The 19,986-nt window shown below is 40.4% G+C and overlaps 1 protein-coding gene across 1 annotated transcript; it reads right to left on the reverse strand.

The window, feature by feature from the left end:
* Positions 1–9,885: 9,885 nt before the first annotated feature.
* On the reverse strand, positions 9,886–18,145 carry GGCT (gamma-glutamylcyclotransferase). The gene is made up of 4 exons (XM_041728291.1): positions 17,888–18,145; positions 13,541–13,686; positions 12,352–12,487; positions 9,886–10,492 (listed from the first exon to the last, which is right to left on the reverse strand). Exons 1-4 carry the CDS (start codon positions 18,026–18,028, stop codon positions 10,349–10,351), a joined length of 567 nt encoding a protein of 188 aa, XP_041584225.1. The 5' UTR covers positions 18,029–18,145; the 3' UTR covers positions 9,886–10,348.
* Positions 18,146–19,986: the final 1,841 nt, after the last annotated feature.

Consider the following 19,986-nt stretch of genomic DNA (forward strand, 5'->3'; position numbering starts at 1 on the left):
GAGAAGAAATAACCAACATCATAGAAATATAAAGGATTTTAAGATAATATGATAAAAAAAAACCTACATGCCAATAAATTGGACAACCTAGAAGAAATGGATAAATTCCTAGAAATATATAACCTTCCAAAACTGAATCAGGAGGAAATAGAAAATTTTAATAGACTAATTAGTAATGAAATTGAATTAGTAATCAAAAAACTCCCCAAAAACAAAAATCCAGGACCAGATGACTTCACAGGTGAATTCTACCAAACATTGAAAGAAGAGTTAATACGAATTCTTCTCAAACTTTTCCAAAAACCAGAGGAGAGGGAAAGCTTCCAAATTTATTCTATAAGGCCAGCATTACCCTGCTACCAAAACCACATACAGATACTACAAAAAAAGAAGACTACAGGCCAATATCTCTAATGAGCATAGATGCAAAAATCCTCAACATGATATTAGCAAACTGAAACCAACAATACATTAAAAAAATCATTTGGCATGATCCAGTGGGATTTATTCCAGGGATGTAAGGCTAGTTCAATATTCACAAGTCAATAAACATGACACATCACATTAACATGAGAAAGGATAAAAACCATATGATCATCTCAATAGATGCAGAAAAAGCATTTGACACAGTACAACATCCATTCATGATAAAAACTCTCAATAAAGTAGGATTAGAGGGAATGTATCTCAACATAATAAAGGTCATATATTAAAATCCCATAGACAACATCCTCCTCAATGGTAAAAAAAAAACTGAGAGCTTTTCTTCTAAGATCAGAAACAAGACAAGATGCCCACTCTCACCACTTTTATTCAACTTAGTAATGGAAATCCACAGTAGTCAGACAAGAAAAATAAATAAAAAGTGGTAAGGAAGTGGCATCCAAAGTGGTAAGGAAGAAGCAAAACTTTCATTATTTTTTTTTAAGATTTCGTGTATTTATTTGACAGAGAATGAAATACAGAGAGAGAGAGAGAGAGAGCACAATCAGGTGGAGCAGCAGGCAAGGGAGAAGGAGAAGCAGGCTCCCCGCTAAGCAGAGAACTCATGGGGCTTGATCCCAGGACCCCAGGATCATGACCTGAGCTGAATGGCAAACACTTAACCGACTGAGCCACCCAGGTGCCCCAAAACTTTTATTATTTACAGATGACAATGATATGACACTATATATCAAACCTCAAAGACTCCACCAAAAAAATTACTTGAACTGATAAATCAATTCAGTAAAGCCACAGGGTACAAAATAAACATACAGAAATCTGTTGCATTCCTATACACTGATAATGAAGCAGAAATGAAATTAAGAAAATAATCCCATTTATAATTGTATAAAAAATGATAGGATACCTAAGAATAAACCTAACCAAAGAGGTAAAAGACCTGTACTCTGTAAACTATAAAACATTGATGAAAGAAATTGAAGATGACACAAATTTTTTTAATTTCTTTTATTGGAGTTTGATTTGCCAACATATAGCATAACACCCAGTGCTCATCCCGCCAAGTGCACCCCTCAGTGCCCATCACCCAGTCACCCCAACCACCCGCCCACCTCCCCTTCCACTACCCCTTATTCATTTCCCAGAGTTATGTGGATGACACAAAAATTGAAAGACATTCCATGCTCATGGATTGGAAGAACACATATTGTTAAAATGTCCATACTACTGAAAACAATATTCACATTTAATGCAATCCCTATCAAAATATCAACAGCATTTTGGGGGCACCTGGGTGGCTGTCGGTTAAGCAGCCAACTCTTGACTTCGGTTCAGGTCATGATCTCAGGGTTCTGGGATTGAGCTGTGTGTCAGGCTCTACACTTAGCAAGGAGTCTACTTAAGGATTCTCTCTCCCTCTCCCTCTGCCCCTTCCCCACTCATGCTCTTTTTTCTCTCTCTCTAACATAAATAAATCTTTTTTTTTAAAGATTTTATTTATTTATTCATGAGAGAGAGAGAGAGAGAGAGAGAGACAGAGACAGAGACAGAGGCAGAGACACAGGCAGAGGGAAAAGCAGACTCCATGCAGGGAGCCTGACATGGGACTCAATCCCAGGACTCTGGGACCATGCCCTGGGCTGAAGGCAGGCGCTAAACTGCTGAGCCACCCAGGGATCCCCCAAATAAATCTTTAAAAACAATATCAACAGCGTTTTTCACAGAACTAGAATAAACAATTCTAAAATTTGTGTGGAACCCCAAAAGACCCTGAATAGCCAAAGTAATCTTGAAAAAGAAAAGCATCACAATTCCAGACTTCAAGTTATATTACAAAGTGGTAGTACTCAAAACAGTATGGTATCGGTACAAAAATAGATACATAGATCCATGGGGCAGAATAGAAAATCCAGAAATAAACCCACAATTATATGGACAATTAATTTTTGACAAAGCAGAAAAGAATATCCAATGGAAAAAAGATAGTCTCTTCAACAAATGGTGTTGGAAAAACTGGACACTACATGAAAGAATGAAACTGGATGACTCCTACACAATACACAAATTCAAAATGGATTAAAAACCTAAATGTGAGAAGTGATACCATAAAAATTCCAGAAGAAAGCACTACAGGTCAGTAATCCCTCTGACAACAGCCATAACATTTTTTAAGATATGTCTCCTAAGACAAGGGAAATAAAAGCAAACATAAACTATTGGGACTACATCAAAATAAAAAGCTTCTGCACAGTGAAGGTTACCATCATCAAAACAAAAGGGCAACCTACTGAATGGGAGAAGATATTTATTACATTTTGCAAATGATATATCCATCATGGGGTTACTTTTCAAAACATAAAGAACTGATAAAACTCAACGCCAAAGAAATAAATAATCGGATTAAAAAATAGGAAGGGACATTTTTCCAAAGAAGACGAATGGCCAAGAGACACATCAAAAGATGCTCGACATCACTAATCATTAGGGAAATGTAAATCAAAACCACAATAAGATATCACTTTAACAATATCAGAATGGCTAGAACAAAAAAGAAATAATAAGATTTCTTGTTGCAGCAACACAAGTGGGAGCACCAGGCACTGGGCTCAGAGCAGAACTCCAAGGATCACTTTACAAAAATGACAGACAAACCAGACATGGATGGGGGAAATTGCCAGCTTCCATAAGGCCAAGGTGAAGAAGACAGAGATGCAGAGAACACCCAGCCAACCAGAGACCATTGAGCAGAAGAGGAGTGAAATTTCCTAAGAACCTAGAGGATTCCCCCATCATCTCTAAGACATCCCAGTCAAGATGTGGAGGAAAAAGAGCCACCTGCAAGATGGACATGAGTGACAAGCTGCACTGTGAACCCCGGGCACTCTGTGCCTACACCACTGGCTTGTGGGTCTCTGAGGGGATCCCACAATAAGACTGCCAAATTCTCTGGTTTGCCTGGGATATTTTAGCAAGTTTTTTGTATAATTAATGAAAAATAAAACACACCTTGTGGCAAAGAAAAAGAAAGAAAGAAAGAAAGAAAGAAAGAAAGAAAGAAAGAAAGAAAGAAAGAGAAAGAAAGAAAGAAAGAAAGAAAGAAAGAAAGAAAGAAAGAAAGAAAGAAAGAAAGAAAGAAAGAGTGTTGGTGAGGATGTGGAAAAAGGAGAACCCTTGTTACACTGTTGGTGGGATGTAAATTGGTGCAGCCACTGTAGAAAACAATATGGGGGTTCCTCAAAAAATTAAACATAGCATTGCCATATGATCCACTAATTTCACTGGGTATTTACTCAAAGGAAACAAAAAACTAATTCAAAAAGATATATGCACCCCTATGTTTATTTCAGCATTGCTTACAATAGCCAAGATATGGAAACAACAAGAGTTGGATAGATAGATAGATAGATAGATAGATAGATAGATAGATAGATACATAGATACATAGATACATAGATAGATATCCATAGATAAATGGATAAAGAATATATATAAATAATACAATAAAATATTAGTCATAAAAAGAATGAAATCTTGCCATTTGCAACATGGGTAGACTTAGAGGTTATAATGCTAAGTGAAATAAATCAGACAGAAAGACAAATTCCAAATGATTTCTCATATGTGAAATTTAAGAAATGAAACAAATGAACAAAGAGGAAAAGAAACAATCCAAAACCCTATGCTTTTCGGTGGTGGGGGAATGCTGAAATAGATAAAGGGAATTAAAAGCACACTTTACTTTCTTTAAGATTTTATTTATTTATTCATGAGAGACAGAGAAAGAGAGACAGAGACAGAGGCAGAGGGAGAAGCAGATTTCATTCAGGGAGCCTGATGTGGGACTCGATCCCCGGTCTCCAGGATCACACTCTGGGCTGAAGGCGGCGCTAAACCACTAAGCCACCTGGGCTGCCCAAAAGCACACTTTTCTTGATGAGCACTGAGAAATGTATAAAATTGTTGAATCATCCTTTTGTACATCTGAAACTAACATTTATATTTAAATAAAAAAGAAGATACTCAAATGTATGTGTGCATGTGTTCACAATAGCACTACTTATAATAGTCAAAAGATGAAAACATTCCAAATGTCCAATAATGGATGAACAAATTGTAGTCTACACATATAATAGGGTATTATGCAGCCAGAAAAAAGAATTGAGATACTGATATATGCTCAATGTTGGTTAACCTCAAAGACATGCTAAGTGAAAGAAGCCAGACACAAAAGGTCACATTTCTTTTATTCGAAATATCCAGAATAGGTAAATCCAGAGGCAGAATGCAGATTGGTGGTTTCCGGGGAATGGGGGGTGGGGAGAGAAATGGAGAATAACTGCTTAATGGATATGTGGTTCCCGTTTAGGGTGATGAAAACATTTTGGGAGTAGATAGAGGTAGTAGTTGAACAATATTGTGAATGTATTAAGCGCCATTAAAATTTTCACTTTAAAATAGTTAATTTTGTTGTATGGATTTTTTCTTAATAAGAAATATTATAGTTTTACAAAAAGCCATTGCAAATGGTTATTACATTTTAATTTCACTGTCCATGTATCTCAGTTTATAGAAATACAATTGATTTTTGTACGTTTAACTTGTATTCGGAGACTTTGCTGGATTCACTTATTGGTTCTAGGCAATATTTTTTTTTGTAGATTCCTAGGAATTTTCTGCATGGACAATCATATCACCTGTAAATAGGGACTGTTTCATTTGTTCCTTTCCAATTTGTAAGCCTTTTTTTCTTTTTTCCCTTATTGCACTGGCTCGAACTTCTAGCACCATGTTGAATAACAGTGGTAAGAGCAGGTACCCTCGCCTTATTCCTGGTTTTAGGGGAAAAGCATTCAGTCTTCTACTATTAAGTATAATGTTAACTGTAGGTATTTTATAGATGCTCTTTATATTTCTGAGAATTTTTAAAAATATTTATTTATTTATTAGAGAGAGAGAATGTGCAGGAGCAGAGGGGAGGGGCAGAGGGAGAGGGAAAAGCAGACTCCCCGCTGAGCAGGGATCCCTATCTCTTTCTGAGCAGGGACACCAGGATCATGACCTAAGCCAAAGGCAGATGCTTAACCACCTGAGCTGAGGCACCCAGGCGCCCTGGAAAAGATTCTTAAGCAGGTTCCATGCCCCCAATAAAGAGCCCTGTGTGGGGCTTAATCTCACTACCCTAAGATCATGACCTGAGCTGAAATCAAGAGTTGGATGCTTAACCAGCTGAGCTACCCAGGTGCCCCTCTATAATGTTTACGGGTATCTGTTTTTTTTTTTTTAAGTTTTTATTTATTTATTCACGATAGACATAGAGAGAGAGGCAGACATACAGGCAGAGGGAGAAGCAGGCTCCATGCCAGGAGCCTGACATGGGACTCGATCCTGGGACTCCAGGATCATGCCCTGGGCCAAAGGCAGGCACCAAACCGCTGAGCCACCCAGGGATCCCAAGGGTATCTGTTTTTATACCTTTTTTAGCTGTTTCTCTAGCTATTACTATATATACACAATTTTTAGTCTACTAGTGTCATCATTTTACCAGTTCAAATGAAGTATAGAAACCTAATGTCCCTTTACTTTCCTCCTTTTATAATTTTTTAAAAAGATTTTATTTTATTTTATTTATTTTTATTTTATTTATTTGTGAAAGAGAGAGAGAGAGAGAGAGAGAGAGAGGCAGAGACACAAGCAGAGGGAGAAGCAGGCTCCATGCCCGAGGCCCGATGTAGGACTTGATCTCTGGTCTCCAGGATCACGGCCTGAGCCAAAGGCAGGCGCCTAACCGCTGAGCCACCCAGGGATCCCCTCCTCCTTTTATAATTATTTTAAATGCTACTTCTACATATATTTAGAACCACAATGTCATAATTTTTGCTTCAATCATTATTTCAGAAATTCAAGAGGAGGAACACGTCGTATTTACCCATATTTTTGCCTACCAGTTTACTTTTTTCCTTTCTGATGTCCTACTTCTTTTGATTTCTTCCTTCCTGTCTAGAAAACTTTCTTCAGCCATTCTTTTAGGGTAGGTCTGCTAACAACAAATTTTTCTAGTCCTCCTTTATCTAAGAATGTCTTGATTTTCCCCTTTATTCTCATAGGCTATTTTAAATGGATTCTGATTTGACAGTTTTCTTCAGCACTAGAAAAATATGCTACTTCCTTTTGGTTTTCATGATTTCTGATGAGAAATCTGGTGTCATTTGAATTGTTTCTCCTGCAGGTGAGGTGTCATCTGTCATTTGCTGCTCCCAAGAACTTTTGTCATTAGCTTTTTGTTTTGTTTTTTAAACGATTTTACTAATTTATTCATGATAGACACGCAGAGAGGCAGAGATACAGGCAGAGGGAGAAGCAGGCTCCCTGCAGGGAACCTGATGTGGGGACTTGATCCCCAGACCCAGGATCACGCCCTGAGCCAAAGGCAGATACTCAACTGCTGAGCCAACCAGGCATCCCTTGTCATTGGTTCTTACAAGTGTGATTATAAAGTGTCTGGTACAGATTTCTGTTTGTTTGGGGTTCACTCACGTCCTCCTCCCTCTAATGTTAACTACTACTTACTAGGCAACAGCTGTATATCAACGTACTGTGCTAGGCAATAGTGTTATTGTTAATTCCACCCACAAACCTGGGAGTTAGATGTTTGGGTTAAACAACATGAAACTGTCATGGCTTCATTCAATTTCTTGAATCTATAGGTTTATGTCTTTTAACATATTTAGGACATTTAAACTATACTTTCTTTTTTTTTTTTTTTTTAAGATTTTATTTATTTATTCATGAGAGAGAGAGAGGCAGAGACACAGGCAGAGGGAGAAGCAGGCTCCATGCAGGGAGCCTGACGTGGGACTCGATCCCGGGTCTTCAGGATCATGCCCTGGGCGGAAGGCAGCACTAAACCGCTGAGCCACTTGGGCTGCCCTAAACCATTACTTCTTTGGGTATTTTTTCAATCTGCCCTCTTTTTTTTTTTTTCTTCTTTCTTTCTGAGACTCCCATGACACAAATGTTAGATCTTCTATTATAGTCCCATAGGTCCTTGAGGCTGTTAATTTTTTTTCCAGTCTGTTTTTTCTGTGCTAGATAGATTTCTTTTTTCTTTCTTCCAGTTCACTGCTTTTTTCCTCTAAGATAACCTGTTTTGGCATCTACTGATGATCTTTTCTCATTTAGTTTGAGATCTTCCTGGCTCTTGGAATTAGTGATTTTCAATTAAAACCTGGACATTCTGGAAATTATAAGCCTCTGGATCTTATTGAAATCTACTTTAGCTAGCTTAACCTGAAACCACTCCAGCAGAAGGCAGCAAGGGTCATTGTCTTGATATTGCTAAATGGAGGTAGAAGTTCAGGTTACCACTCAGCTACTATTGTCACTCAAGGGAGTATAACAGTGTTACTGTTGAGTGGAGGTGGGAGTTCCAACCTCCCAATAAGCCTCCACTGGTACTTCCCCAGCTCCTAGGAGTAGGAATGCCTTATCACTGCCCCCCTAAATGGCATTCACTGATATAATAGGAAAGGATGGCTTTTTTTGTCATTGGGTGGTGATGAAAGTCCTCAACTACCACTTGGCCTCTGACACCACCTCAGCAGAGAGGGAGGCACCTTGTTAATGCCCAATGGCCAGTCTAAGTCCAGGCTCCCTGCATGGTATCCACTAACATGATGTGGGGTAGGCAGAGACAGGGCCTGTTATTGCTGGGGGCGGGGGGGGGGGGGCCTTCTCAGCCTTTTCTGACACTGTCCTGGTAGTTGTGATAGGGGACAGTGTTAATTAAGAGTGCCTGGTGAGGGTAGAAGTCTAGGCTCCCCTCTTGACCTTCCTTGGAATGGATTAGAGGTAGGAGTGGGGTCCATAATTTTTCCTTGTGGTAATTGGCTGGAGAACATTTATTTTCCCAAAGTTTTGTCGGATTAGATAATACATTTCCTAGTCCTTTGACTACAGAGTAGGTTTTCCTTATTTTGCTTGTCTGTGCTCATAGCTAGATTGCTGGCTTCTTCAGCTACACATTTGAGCTGTATGAGGCAAGAGAAAACTCAGGGAATTCAGTACCATCTTGTGTCTTGGTCCTGAGGTCCCTGGCTAGCCTGCTTTCACTCCTCCTTTCGGAATCTTGTTTTATATATAATGTTTTAGTTGTACGTAACAGAAGGAATAAGGAAGATTATGTCTATCTTTCCAGAAGTCAGTCTCCAGATATAATTATTTCATACTGTTTTTGATCATTTCAGTATCTCAAAACCCTGAGGATCTAGATATTTTTTCTGTTCTCACTTATGATACATCATTTTCCTTATTATTATCTTTTTAAATTTTCAGGTGGACATTCTGAGGACCTAAATAAATTAAAATTGCTTTCTCCAGAGAGGATTTGCATATACCTCTGCTGGAAGCCACGAGGCTTACTAGAGATCACTTTAATTCTCTTCAAGGGTCCTAGTTTCATATAGAATTCTCAGGTTGTTTTCCTGTCCTGCAGCAGGATTGCTCAAGGGTTAGTAGACAAATTCCAGGGCTATTACTGGCATTTGTACCCAAAGTTGTTAGCTTCACTTCTTTACCAGTGCTAGAAAATACTTTATCTTCTTTTTGTGAGAAAAGGATTGGTACAACTTGAAGGTATTCCTCATTTTTCTGCAAGCCCAGAAATGCTTTTCAAAAACTGTTTGTTAAGAGTTTTATGCAGGAGCTGGTGGTATTGTGGTTAGAGGGCCAAAATCACTGGAGGAAATGCAAACCCCTGCATAGGACATTTGGTAGTACTACCTTGAAAACTGGAAAAACAATATATTTCATAATTACCAGATTTACGTTCAAAGGCCAGACATGAAGTCTTTATTGTTAGTGTTTTAAATTCCTTAATAAAAGTTGTCATTTTAGGTGGATGAGATAGATTATGAGAATATTGTTTTTACACCAAAACTAAGCCTTGTTCACTATATTACTGTAACTGAGTTCTGGGTACTGACAAACTCAGTCTTCTTGGGAGGAGTTAGGAACTGATGAAAACTAGAATATTAGAGAGTATACTTGAAAACAGTGAGGTATACCAGCTATAAAACATGATCTAACCTGAAGTCTATGGTTCAGTCCCACTATAAAAGCTGTAGCTGAAAAATTCTTTGGTTATTTTTCCCAAGAGAATAAACCAAATCTTTATGTTTCTGCAGCTAGCTCACTTCATTCCAATAACCTATTTCAAAAGTCTAACTCCAGAGACCTGAGTTTTTGATAATCAGTGCTGTTTTATTCATGACTCTTCTTTCTTCATTTGTTCAGTAAATTCAAGAAGCCAAGAGTCAAATTGGAGCTTCCATAAAATGTTTTTCTCCTCATAATCCCTCATAATCTGTACAGCCAACACCATACCCAGTATGTGTGATGATAGGAGTCTCTAACAAAGTGAAATATAGTACTTTAGAAGGAATATAGGTTAAACCACAAATACATTTATTTCTCTAAGAACAGTATATCATTTTTAAATTAAAAAAAAATTATCAACTGTCCCTGCAGTTTCCTTGCTCTTAGTAAACTGATTTTAAAAATCCAAGAGCAGAGCAATTCACCCGCACGATCGTTAAGTTGCAAATCTCTCCTTTGTCACAGAGCAAGAACACATTCAACTCCAGAAAATAACTTTTAAGTATTCATAGATGGAGTACCCATATCCACTTGTCATGCATTCCAGTGCCTCATGGCATCCTTTTCAATTATCTAATTTCTAACCTAGTTTCTTTTTATAATCTGAAAACAAAGAATCACCTAAGTAAGACACCCCTTCAGAGCACTGCTGAAAATATATTAAACATAGAGATATCTCAAATCTCTGTTCTAAATGTTAAAAATATATTAGCACATATAGAAAATATCTGTAGATATATTCTATTAGGTCCTAACGAGTTTTTATTTCTCCCTTTTTGATAATGTCTTCAATTTCTTCTGAGACTTCTCCTTTGTAGTCATTTGGTTCTATTGCATTTAACTTCTTTTGATACTCCAGTGGCAAACCGTTTTCTTTTGCACCTAGGCAAATGACCTAGAAATGGTTAAAATAAATAAGAAATACCTTTTAGTTGGGAACATAATTAAATAGACCACAGCTTCATGTACAAAATATTAGCTTTCAGATAACTCTAGAATAAACAATTATAGAACAAAATATAGACAGTCATTGCTCTCACAATGAGCATGAATGTGCAGGGAGTTTTCAATGTCACAAGATACATCCTTATGGGAGTATCAATTCTACTCAATAACATATTCAGATGTTTTTAAAAACTGAAGTAGAACATATAGTGTTATATTAGTTTCAGGTATACAATATAAGGACTCAAGAATTCTTTACATTACTCAATGTTCATCATAGTAAGTATGCTCTTAACCTCTTTCGCCTATTTCATTCCCCTACCCACCTCCCCTAAGGTAACCACCAGTTTGTTCTCTGTATTTAAGAGTCTATTTTTTTTGTCTGTTCATTTGTTTGCTCATAAATTCCAAGTATGAATGAAATCATATAGTATTTGTCTTTCTGTCCGACTTATTTCATTTACCATAATACCTTCTAGGTCCAGCTGTGTTGCTGTAAATAGCAAGATCTCATTTTTTTTTTTTTATGGCTGAGTGATATTCCATTGTATGTGTGTGTGTGTGTGTATGTGTGTATACCCACACACACCATGTCTTATTTATCCATAACTATGGATGGACACTTGGGTTGCTTCCATATCTTGGTTATTGTAAATAATGCTGCGGTAAACACAGGGGTGCATATATCTTTTCAAATTAATGTTTTCATTTTCTTTGGGTAAATACCCAGTATCAGAATTACTGGATCAAATGATAATGCTATTTTTAATTTTTTGAGGAACCCCTATACTGTTTTCCACAGTGGCTGTACCAGTTTGCATTCCCACAAGCAGCACATCAGGGTTTCTTTTTCTCCACATTCTTGCTAACATGTTACTTCTTTTGTTTTTGATTCTACTCATTCTAATTTAAAACATTTTTATTTTATGACAAAAACTTTTTGTATAGAATTCACATGATCTATTAAGAAAAAACACCATTCTTTAAAAAAAATTAAAGTTTTCAGGGAGCAGTTTTAGTTTAATCTGAGTCTACTCTGCCTCTGAATTAGAACTGAGGTAATAAATGACAACTATGCTTAGTGGGTACTTCTCAGATTCATAGCAGTTTACTTCTTCTAGGCTCCATACTAGAAAATTCCAGATTAGCCCAGGAACTGGTCATCCACTCCAGGCGCTATGTCCTGATTAGGCCTTCCACAAGTACCTAAGTTTAGGTTTCTAAAAAGGGATGTTGGGGTTTCTATCCCACATTCTTCTCCTATGCTTGTGGGAGTGGTTTCTCTGGTTCTGAAAGACAAGATGACTTTTTTTCCCTCCATTTTAGGATGGAAAACATTTCAGCAATAGGAAATATATTTTTTCTCCATAAAAATGAATCTTACTACTATGAAATATTCTTTTGTGGAGGAAAAAAAATGATTACAAAAGCCTATGTACAGAATAAATCCACTAAAAATACATGCATATATGTTATTTTCTACTTGAGGAAAGAAAACACACACCTGGAATTATGGCTTTATATATTTCCAAAGTTTTTAAAAATAAATGTGGTTTAGGAACATGGTTCTTTCATTACAAATAAATCTGAACATTTTTCAATTTGCAAGTTAGGTAAATAACTATCACCTTTGCATTAAAAACATTTTGATTAAAATGAAGTGTCCACAGGGGTAGGACAGGCAAAAAAAAGAATGAAGTATTCAGGTAGAATTTAATGCATACAAAGTCTTTTTAAAACAAGATCTTTTTTAGTTTAGCTCATTGAAAAATAAAAAGGAATCACCAAAAGTCTTTGCAAGTAGTTTACCTTTTTATACTGGGGAGATGGGGGAGCACTCTCATAATTTTTCATCTGATAACTTCGACAGGTTATTTCTTTTCCTTCTTGAGTATAAACATCAACTTCTATTGGAACATACGTCCCGCTTTTAACCCCTTCTTGCCTGAAACCAGAACAGCCACATTTTAACCATATTTGACTTAACCAAGTTAGTTTACTGGATTAAAAATTTACCTATATATGGAGGTACTTGCTCCCTACGTATTTTGGGATATGCAGAACATATTATAAATACTACTACAACAAAAGTAAACTTAGTATTTCAATTGGAAAGCCTCTTAGTATTACTTGGTATACTTCTAACAGACCTCTATATTTATCCTATCTAAGCACATGCTTGAATATAGTTATTTCAATCTTTATACCCTTCAACATTGCCATCTAGGCTATAAAAAATGACTGTGTTCTGACAACAATATTCATCCAAAGAAAAGTAGAAGGAAGGGCTCATTCTCATTCACCAGTGACATTAAGGTATCAAGCATATCAGATAATGTGTTCTTCTAAAGTCCTACTCCTTTCTGCCAACTTTCTTTGTATACATGTTCTGTCACACAACTCTTGAGAGTTCTAGTTGTAAAAAGTATCAAAAACATTTCTAGTATGTTGTCAAAGTTTTCACAAGTTATTCCTTTTTTGCTGACTCCACTGCAGCCTTAAAGAATTACTTTTTAAAAAAGTGACTCTAATAAAAATTGAACGGCTTTTGAAACCAATAAAAAGATGCAACAATTACAAATATCTTTAGGCATTTTCACAATATGAAACTACAAAGATCTTTTATAAAAGATAAATAGAACAAAAATAAGGACTTCCATTTTTTGCATTAGAGATTATAAACGTCCCCTCAAATCTCAATCAAGATATGTGAGCCTTCTAGGCATTTTCTTTTTCTTTTTTAATGTAGGCTCTACACCCAACATAGGGCTTGAACTGACAACCCTGAGATCAAGAGTTGCATGCTCTATGGACTGAGTCAGTCAGAGGCCACTAGGCTTTTCTTTTTAGGATGTGCACATTATACCTTTTATGTTAACTCTAAAGTGTAAAGAACATAGTATATGGTTTTGAAAAACCAACACATATATACACATCTTTGCATATGATCCACTTTCTGAATTAGTTATTATTTAACTTATAATTAGAAGCCACCTACTTATCCAGAGAACTTAAATTGCTTTTGTTCATTTTCCATACTACTCCCCATACTTCATCTCCAGGACTTTGAAAAATGGTGGCTATACCTCCATGCCAAGTTTCACTTGTTTTGCCTTGGGAATTGCCAAAGTCAAGCTTAAAATCCTACAAAGGAAACCAAAATGATATAATCAATATCCACTTAAACCCAAATTTCCTTCCTTAAAATAAAAAAAAAATTACCCTGAACTCCATGCAATTAAAACATAAACTTTGAGTTCCTTCTCTGCATAAGGAACCGTAAAAAATACAAAGATAAAACAAGGACCCAGATCTCAAGGACTGTATTTTTTCATATTCTTCTTTAAAAGTGAAATGTACACTACATATATAATATGTATACATCTTACCATAAACAGGTTTAAAGGTTTAAAAAACCCTTGTAATTCCAATGCCTTAACATAACTATTTTCATTTTTGACCAGTCTACCTACATACACATAGATTTTAACTTAGAGGCAACCATAGTATATATAATTGTTGAGTCTCAGTAGCTACATAGGGCTTATAACCTACTTTTATGTATGTAGAGAGTATCCTACTAGCATCTATCACCATGTCTGCCCTCAAGGAGCTGGCATTTGACGGTGATTTGTATACTTACTAACAGTAATTTAACATTCATGAATTATATCTATAATAAGCTTAAGAGCAGCTAACACTAGTACGTTACTAGTGCTATAATTACACTATGAGCTTTATATGGACTCTCATTTTTATCCTGCCAACAACCTTATTATACCCATTTATCAGTAAGAAAAACTGTGGCTTCTAAAGATTAAGCAACTTGCCCAAGGTCTCACAACTAATGGGTAGTGGAGCCAGGTTTCCAGTTGGGCCGATTCCCTATAGAGATGGGTAATCAGAGCAGAGAGTACTGGGAAAGATTAAAAACCCTTATTTGGCTGTTTGGTATAGAAAATTTCTTTTCATCTCTCCAGAGCTTAGTTTCCTTAATAATAAAAGGCTGGACTAGATACTGAATCTAAGGTTTATATTTTATCCCTGTCACCTTTATTTTCTTAGAAATGTCAGACGTTTCAGAAGAAAGGTTGGTATGAGTGACCAGTATCTTCTTCAATTGGTATACTGGACCAAGTAGCCCTGTCAGGACATCAGGAGAGCGGATAAAAAGTCACAACCACATTAGGTACTGGCTGTCCACTGCTAAATCCAATAGACAATTTTCATTCCTCTGCTTGCTCCACATTTTGGCTGCTTCTAACATAGTTAACCACCCTGTCTTGTTCTGTCTCCTTCCTGACTTTCAGACTGTTGTTCCCTGATCTTAATTCCCTTTGCTAACTCTTCCTCCATACCTGGCCTTTAAATGGTAGAGTGGCTAAGGGCTCAGTTTAGGTCCTTTTCCCTGTTCATCAGCAATTTGTTCAAGACAGTCTATCCGCTCCAATGACTTTAAATACCATCCAATATTCCAATCATGTTTTAATTCAACCCAGATCTCTCTTCTAAACTTCAGAAGTGCTTAGAACAGGGCCTACCACACAGTGAATAGTTAATAAATGCTCACTAATATTTCACTGCTCACTTGGATGTACGACAAGCATCTCCAACTCAGTATGTTCAAAAACTAATTCTCCTCTTCTCTTTACAAATACACCATCATCTACCCTATCGCATCAAAAACCTTAGTCACCTCTGTTATCTCTTCCTCCCTTCACAATCAATCACCAAGGCCTAACACTGGTATCTCCTAAATCTCTCTCTAGCCTATTTACCCTCGGCTGCTATCAGTTCAAGGTACCATTATCCTTAGCATGCATTGCTACAAAAGCTTTCTAACTGGGCTCCCTACAACCACTGCTGTCTCCCTTTCCAATCCATTTTCTGTAGCAACCAGAATGAGCTTTGAGGTTGTAAATTTCACCTTTCATTTGCTTAAATTCTGCAATGGATCTTTTCATTGCTCACAAGATAAAGACCAAAGTCTTTGGCCTCTATGGCCCTGTAACATGTGGTACTTCCCTACCTCTCTAGTTGCCATGCTATATCCTCCTCACACATTAAACTCCAGCCATAGCAGCTGGATGATCCAGCTTCTTCTTTCCTGAGGTCATTCGTACATGCTGTTCCTTCTCTTTTCTTGGTCTCCCCCTGCCCAATCATTCAAGTCTCTGCGTAAAAGTCATATTTTCAGGAAGAGCTTTACTAAGCTCTTAGGTCAGGACCCCAAGTCATACATTCCCATAGTATCTTGTAGGTTTTTTTTTTTAAGATTTTATTTATTTATTAATGAGAGACAAACACAGAGTGAGAGAGGCAGAGACACAGGCAGAGGGAGAGGGAGAGAAGAGGCTCCATGCAGGGAGCCCGACATGGGACTTGATCTTGGGTCTCCAGGATCACACCGTAGGCCCAAGGCGGCGCCAAACCGCTGGGCCACTGGGGCTGCACCCCCGCCCTTTCTTTTTTAAAGACTTCACTTTTTTATAGCAGTTTTAGGTTCACAGAAAAATTCAGAGGAAGGTACAACATGTCTCCTCTTTAAACTCACCATATCCGTAACTGAATAATCATTTGCTTGATAGCTCTTCCACTTGTCCCAACTATAAGCATCTGAACTTATTTCCCACAGTTGGGCAACCTCCGCCCTCAGGAGTCTGGGGGTTAGAAAGTGCTAGAGCACAACTCCCATTTTTGAGGCTTCAAATGCCAGCAGTTGCTTCTCCCAGGTTTGCTTGCAGTCAGGGCATGGGCACATGGCCAAGTTAGCCAATCAGGACACTCACCTGGGACTCTGAATTAGAAGCCAGTGCTAGTGCCCAAGAACCGCGGAAATGACCCCCTAGAGGTGGAGGACGCATCTAGTTTTCAGGAACTGCCCTGAGCTGTGACAGTAGCAGGTAAGGTCCAGAGCAGGCGGGGTCAGTGACGCACGACGCAGTGTCCACACTCATCAAGTTCAGCAGCGGTGCACCAGCGGCCCCCTGAGCTAGTTCTATCTGTGACACTGGCTGTTACGGTTGCTGTGCTCCCCTTTATGCCTGCCTGTTCTTCATTTTCGTTTTTAAAGTAGGCTCCGGGATCCCTGGGTGGCGCAGCGGTTTGGCGCCTGCCTTTGGCCCGGGGCGCGATCCTGGAGACCCGGGATCGAATCCCACGTCGGGCTCCCGGTGCATGGAGCCTGCTTCTCCCTCTGCCTATGTCTCTGCTTCTCTCTCTCTCACTGTGTGCCTATCATAAATAAATAAAAATTAAAAAAAAAAAAAAAAATTTAAAGTAGGCTCCATATCCAAAGTGGGGCTTGACCTCACAACCCTGAGATCAAGGGTCCCAGGCTCCATCCACTGACTCAACAACGAACCCCTCCTCTGCCTGCCTGGCCTGTTTGGTCAGCTCTGTGGTCCTACCTTCCTGGTCATTCTGTGAGTCCTCCAACAGCCTTTCAAACAGACTCTTTTTTTCTGCTGACATCAGCCACTTTCTGTTGCTTGCAACTAAGAAACCCGGACAACGACAGCAGAGACCGTGTTTGTCTAATTCAACAATGTCAAAAGATTTCGTACATAATCTGTTTTGGGGTGTCCCTCTCATTGACCTGGAGGTCCTCAAAGGAGCCAACTTTACCAACTTTTGTTATCTGCAGGGAAGAAAATCCGAAGAAATGAACTGGTTGTACCGCAGAGCAATTTTTTTTTTAACTTAAAAAAAAAAAGTTACTTATTTATTCATGAGAGAGAGAGAGAGAGAGAGAGGCAGAGACACAGGCAGAGGGAGAAGCAGGCTCTACGCAGGGAGCCCGACGCGGGACTCGATCCCGGGTCCCCAGGATCACGCCCTGGGCTGAAGGTGGTGCTTAACTGCTGAGGCACTGGGGCTGCCCAACTTTTTTTTTTTTTTTTTTTTTTAGATTTTATTCATTTCAGCGATGTCTACGCCCAACAGCGGCGGGAACTCCGACGCCGAGACGAGAGTCCCAGGCTCCCCGCAGAGCAGCGCCCTCACCCAGGTGGGCTGCGGTGCGAGCAGCCCCCGACGTAGCCGGGCACAGCCCCTCCTACCGACCCGTCCCCGACTGGGGGCACACACGTGGGGAGGAACCGAGGCGGGGAGGCTGTGCGCGCGCCCCACGTCGGCCACGTCCAGGCCCAGCGTCCCGGGGAGGGCCGCCGACCCCGCGGGGCGCCCCGACGTGCCCCCGCAGCAGGCTGCGCCCGGCCCCGGGAAGGCGACTCCGCGGAATGCGGCCCCGTCGGCGGCGGGGCGGCGGGGCGGCGGGGCGGCGGGGCGGCGGGGCGGCGGGGCGGCGGGGCGGCGGGGCGGCGGGGCGGCGGGCAGCACTGACCTGCAGGCGGGCCACGCAGCAGAACGCGGCCGACGGGTTTCGGAGGTGGATCCGCTCGGTCAGCAGATTGCTACCGTAGGCGAAGTACAGAAAACTCTCCCCGTCCTGGCCTTGCGGGTCCTCACAGCCCGAGTCCGCCATGGCGCGCCACACACCGCGGCCCGGGGCGCCGGCACCACGGCGAGGAGACCACCTGCGAGCGCCGCAACTCCCGCCGCCAGCCAGCCGGCGCCTCGGGAGGGAGCCGAAAGGCGGGAAGCGTGGGCCGGGCGAGCCGGATGCGACCGCTCTTCTGATTGGCTGTCGGTCCCAACTATAGCGTTACCCCCCCGATGATTGGCCAAGCCCGCCACCTCCTATCCACTCTCCTGTTAGGACTCTGAAAGGCTCAGTCCTGAGGCGACCGGGAGCCGATTCCTCATTGGACGTGCTCCTCTATTGTCCCGCCCAGATACCCGAGGCTCCCTGTGATTGGCGGGTGGGCGGGCGCTTCGGAGAGGCCGGTCGGGTCCGGTGGGTTCGGTTTTGGGGGTAGCGCCGCGCGGGTGCGGACCGGGGTTTCTCCCCTTCAGGTGGGGCAGGTGTGGCCCCCTGGAGCTCCCGGTTCGGCCACGGCGGGCTGTCCCCCCACATGCTGGTCCCTGCATCCCCGGCCCTGATCACTTCCGCGGAGAAGCCCCTCGGAATGTCCGGGACTCCTTCCTGGACGGAACTAGCGTGCGGGGTTCAAATCCCGACGCTGCCCTTTACTGCCCCCCGTAAACCTGGGCACCTCTTGTCTGTTTCCTCCTTGTAAAACAGCGACTTGCACGTAAATCACGATCGCATGCTATACAGCTTGTGATCCCCTATCTCACAGGGTTGCTTTAAGTATGTAAAGAATGATTTTGTTCATGTTATTAGGTGCAAAAACTCCAGGGTAAGATAAGATATGAAAGGGTAAAAACGAGAAGTAAAACCTTATATTTGTTAACTTTGAAATGAAAATATTAATTTGAACTCAGGGCAATGGTTTTCCTTTGCACCCAATTTTTTTTGGGGGGGGGGAGGGGTGTATTTTACTTTTTCATGAGAGACACAGAGAGAGGCAGAGACACAGGCAGAGGGAGAAGCAGGCTCCATGCAGGGGGCCTGATGCGGGACGCGATCCCAGGACCCCAGGGCCCCAGCCAAAGGCAGCCGCTCAACCACTGAGCCACCCAGGCGCCCTGGTGCCCAGATTTTGATCTCTAAACACCACTCTCCACTAAAAGGTCTCAGGGCTCTTTGGAGAAATGGTTTCTGCGGGGTCAAAAACTGAGAACGAATAGGAGTGCCTGGGACATCTTGTGACAGTAAAGTCTGAAAGTATCCAAGACAAACAAGGTCCTTTCAAAATGACATGGGAGCCAACTTGAAGGAATGCCCACTGGCCAAAATTAGAACAACTTGAGCACCAAAAATAATGACTGCAATTGATTGAGAATGTCAGACATAAAAGCCCCACCAGAAGAGTAAACCAAATATATTTTTAAAAAAAATTTAAAGCCTCATTTGCCATGGTGACTATTACAGAAACTCTTTACTCTGAAAAGTGGTAATCTAAGAAAATAAACATTTATCTTGCCCTTCTACTTGCAGCTGTATTTCAGGGTAACCAAATAGTCCCAGCTAATGAGGAAACAGTTCTCTTTACAAACGTATGCCAGCTAAATAATGTAAGATGAATGATAGAATTGGAAAAAATCACCAATTTGTAGCCCCTAATGAAATCACTGATTCACGCCAGGATCATCAATGAAACCATTTGGTGACAGGGTGATGGGGAAAAGAATATTCACCTAGGGCCAAATTAAGCCCCAGGGATTGCTAGCTGTGGTGCGAAGAAAAACATAATGACAATGAAGGAATCTGGTTCCTCCCACTTTAACCTAGATTGATCTTATAATCACTAAAAGTGGACCAACCCGACATTATGTGTGTCCTGATGTGATACAATATGAAGCACTAGTATTGTCTGTGAAGCATTGTTTCCCAAACTCTTTCACTTCTATATAATCAAGCTCAAGCAGGAACAACAAGGGTAAAAGAATAAAATGATACTGAGAGGAAACCGTCAG

The sequence above is a fragment of the Vulpes lagopus genome, chromosome 13, assembly GCF_018345385.1.
Source record: "Vulpes lagopus strain Blue_001 chromosome 13, ASM1834538v1, whole genome shotgun sequence".
Classification (NCBI taxonomy): domain Eukaryota; kingdom Metazoa; phylum Chordata; class Mammalia; order Carnivora; family Canidae; genus Vulpes; species Vulpes lagopus.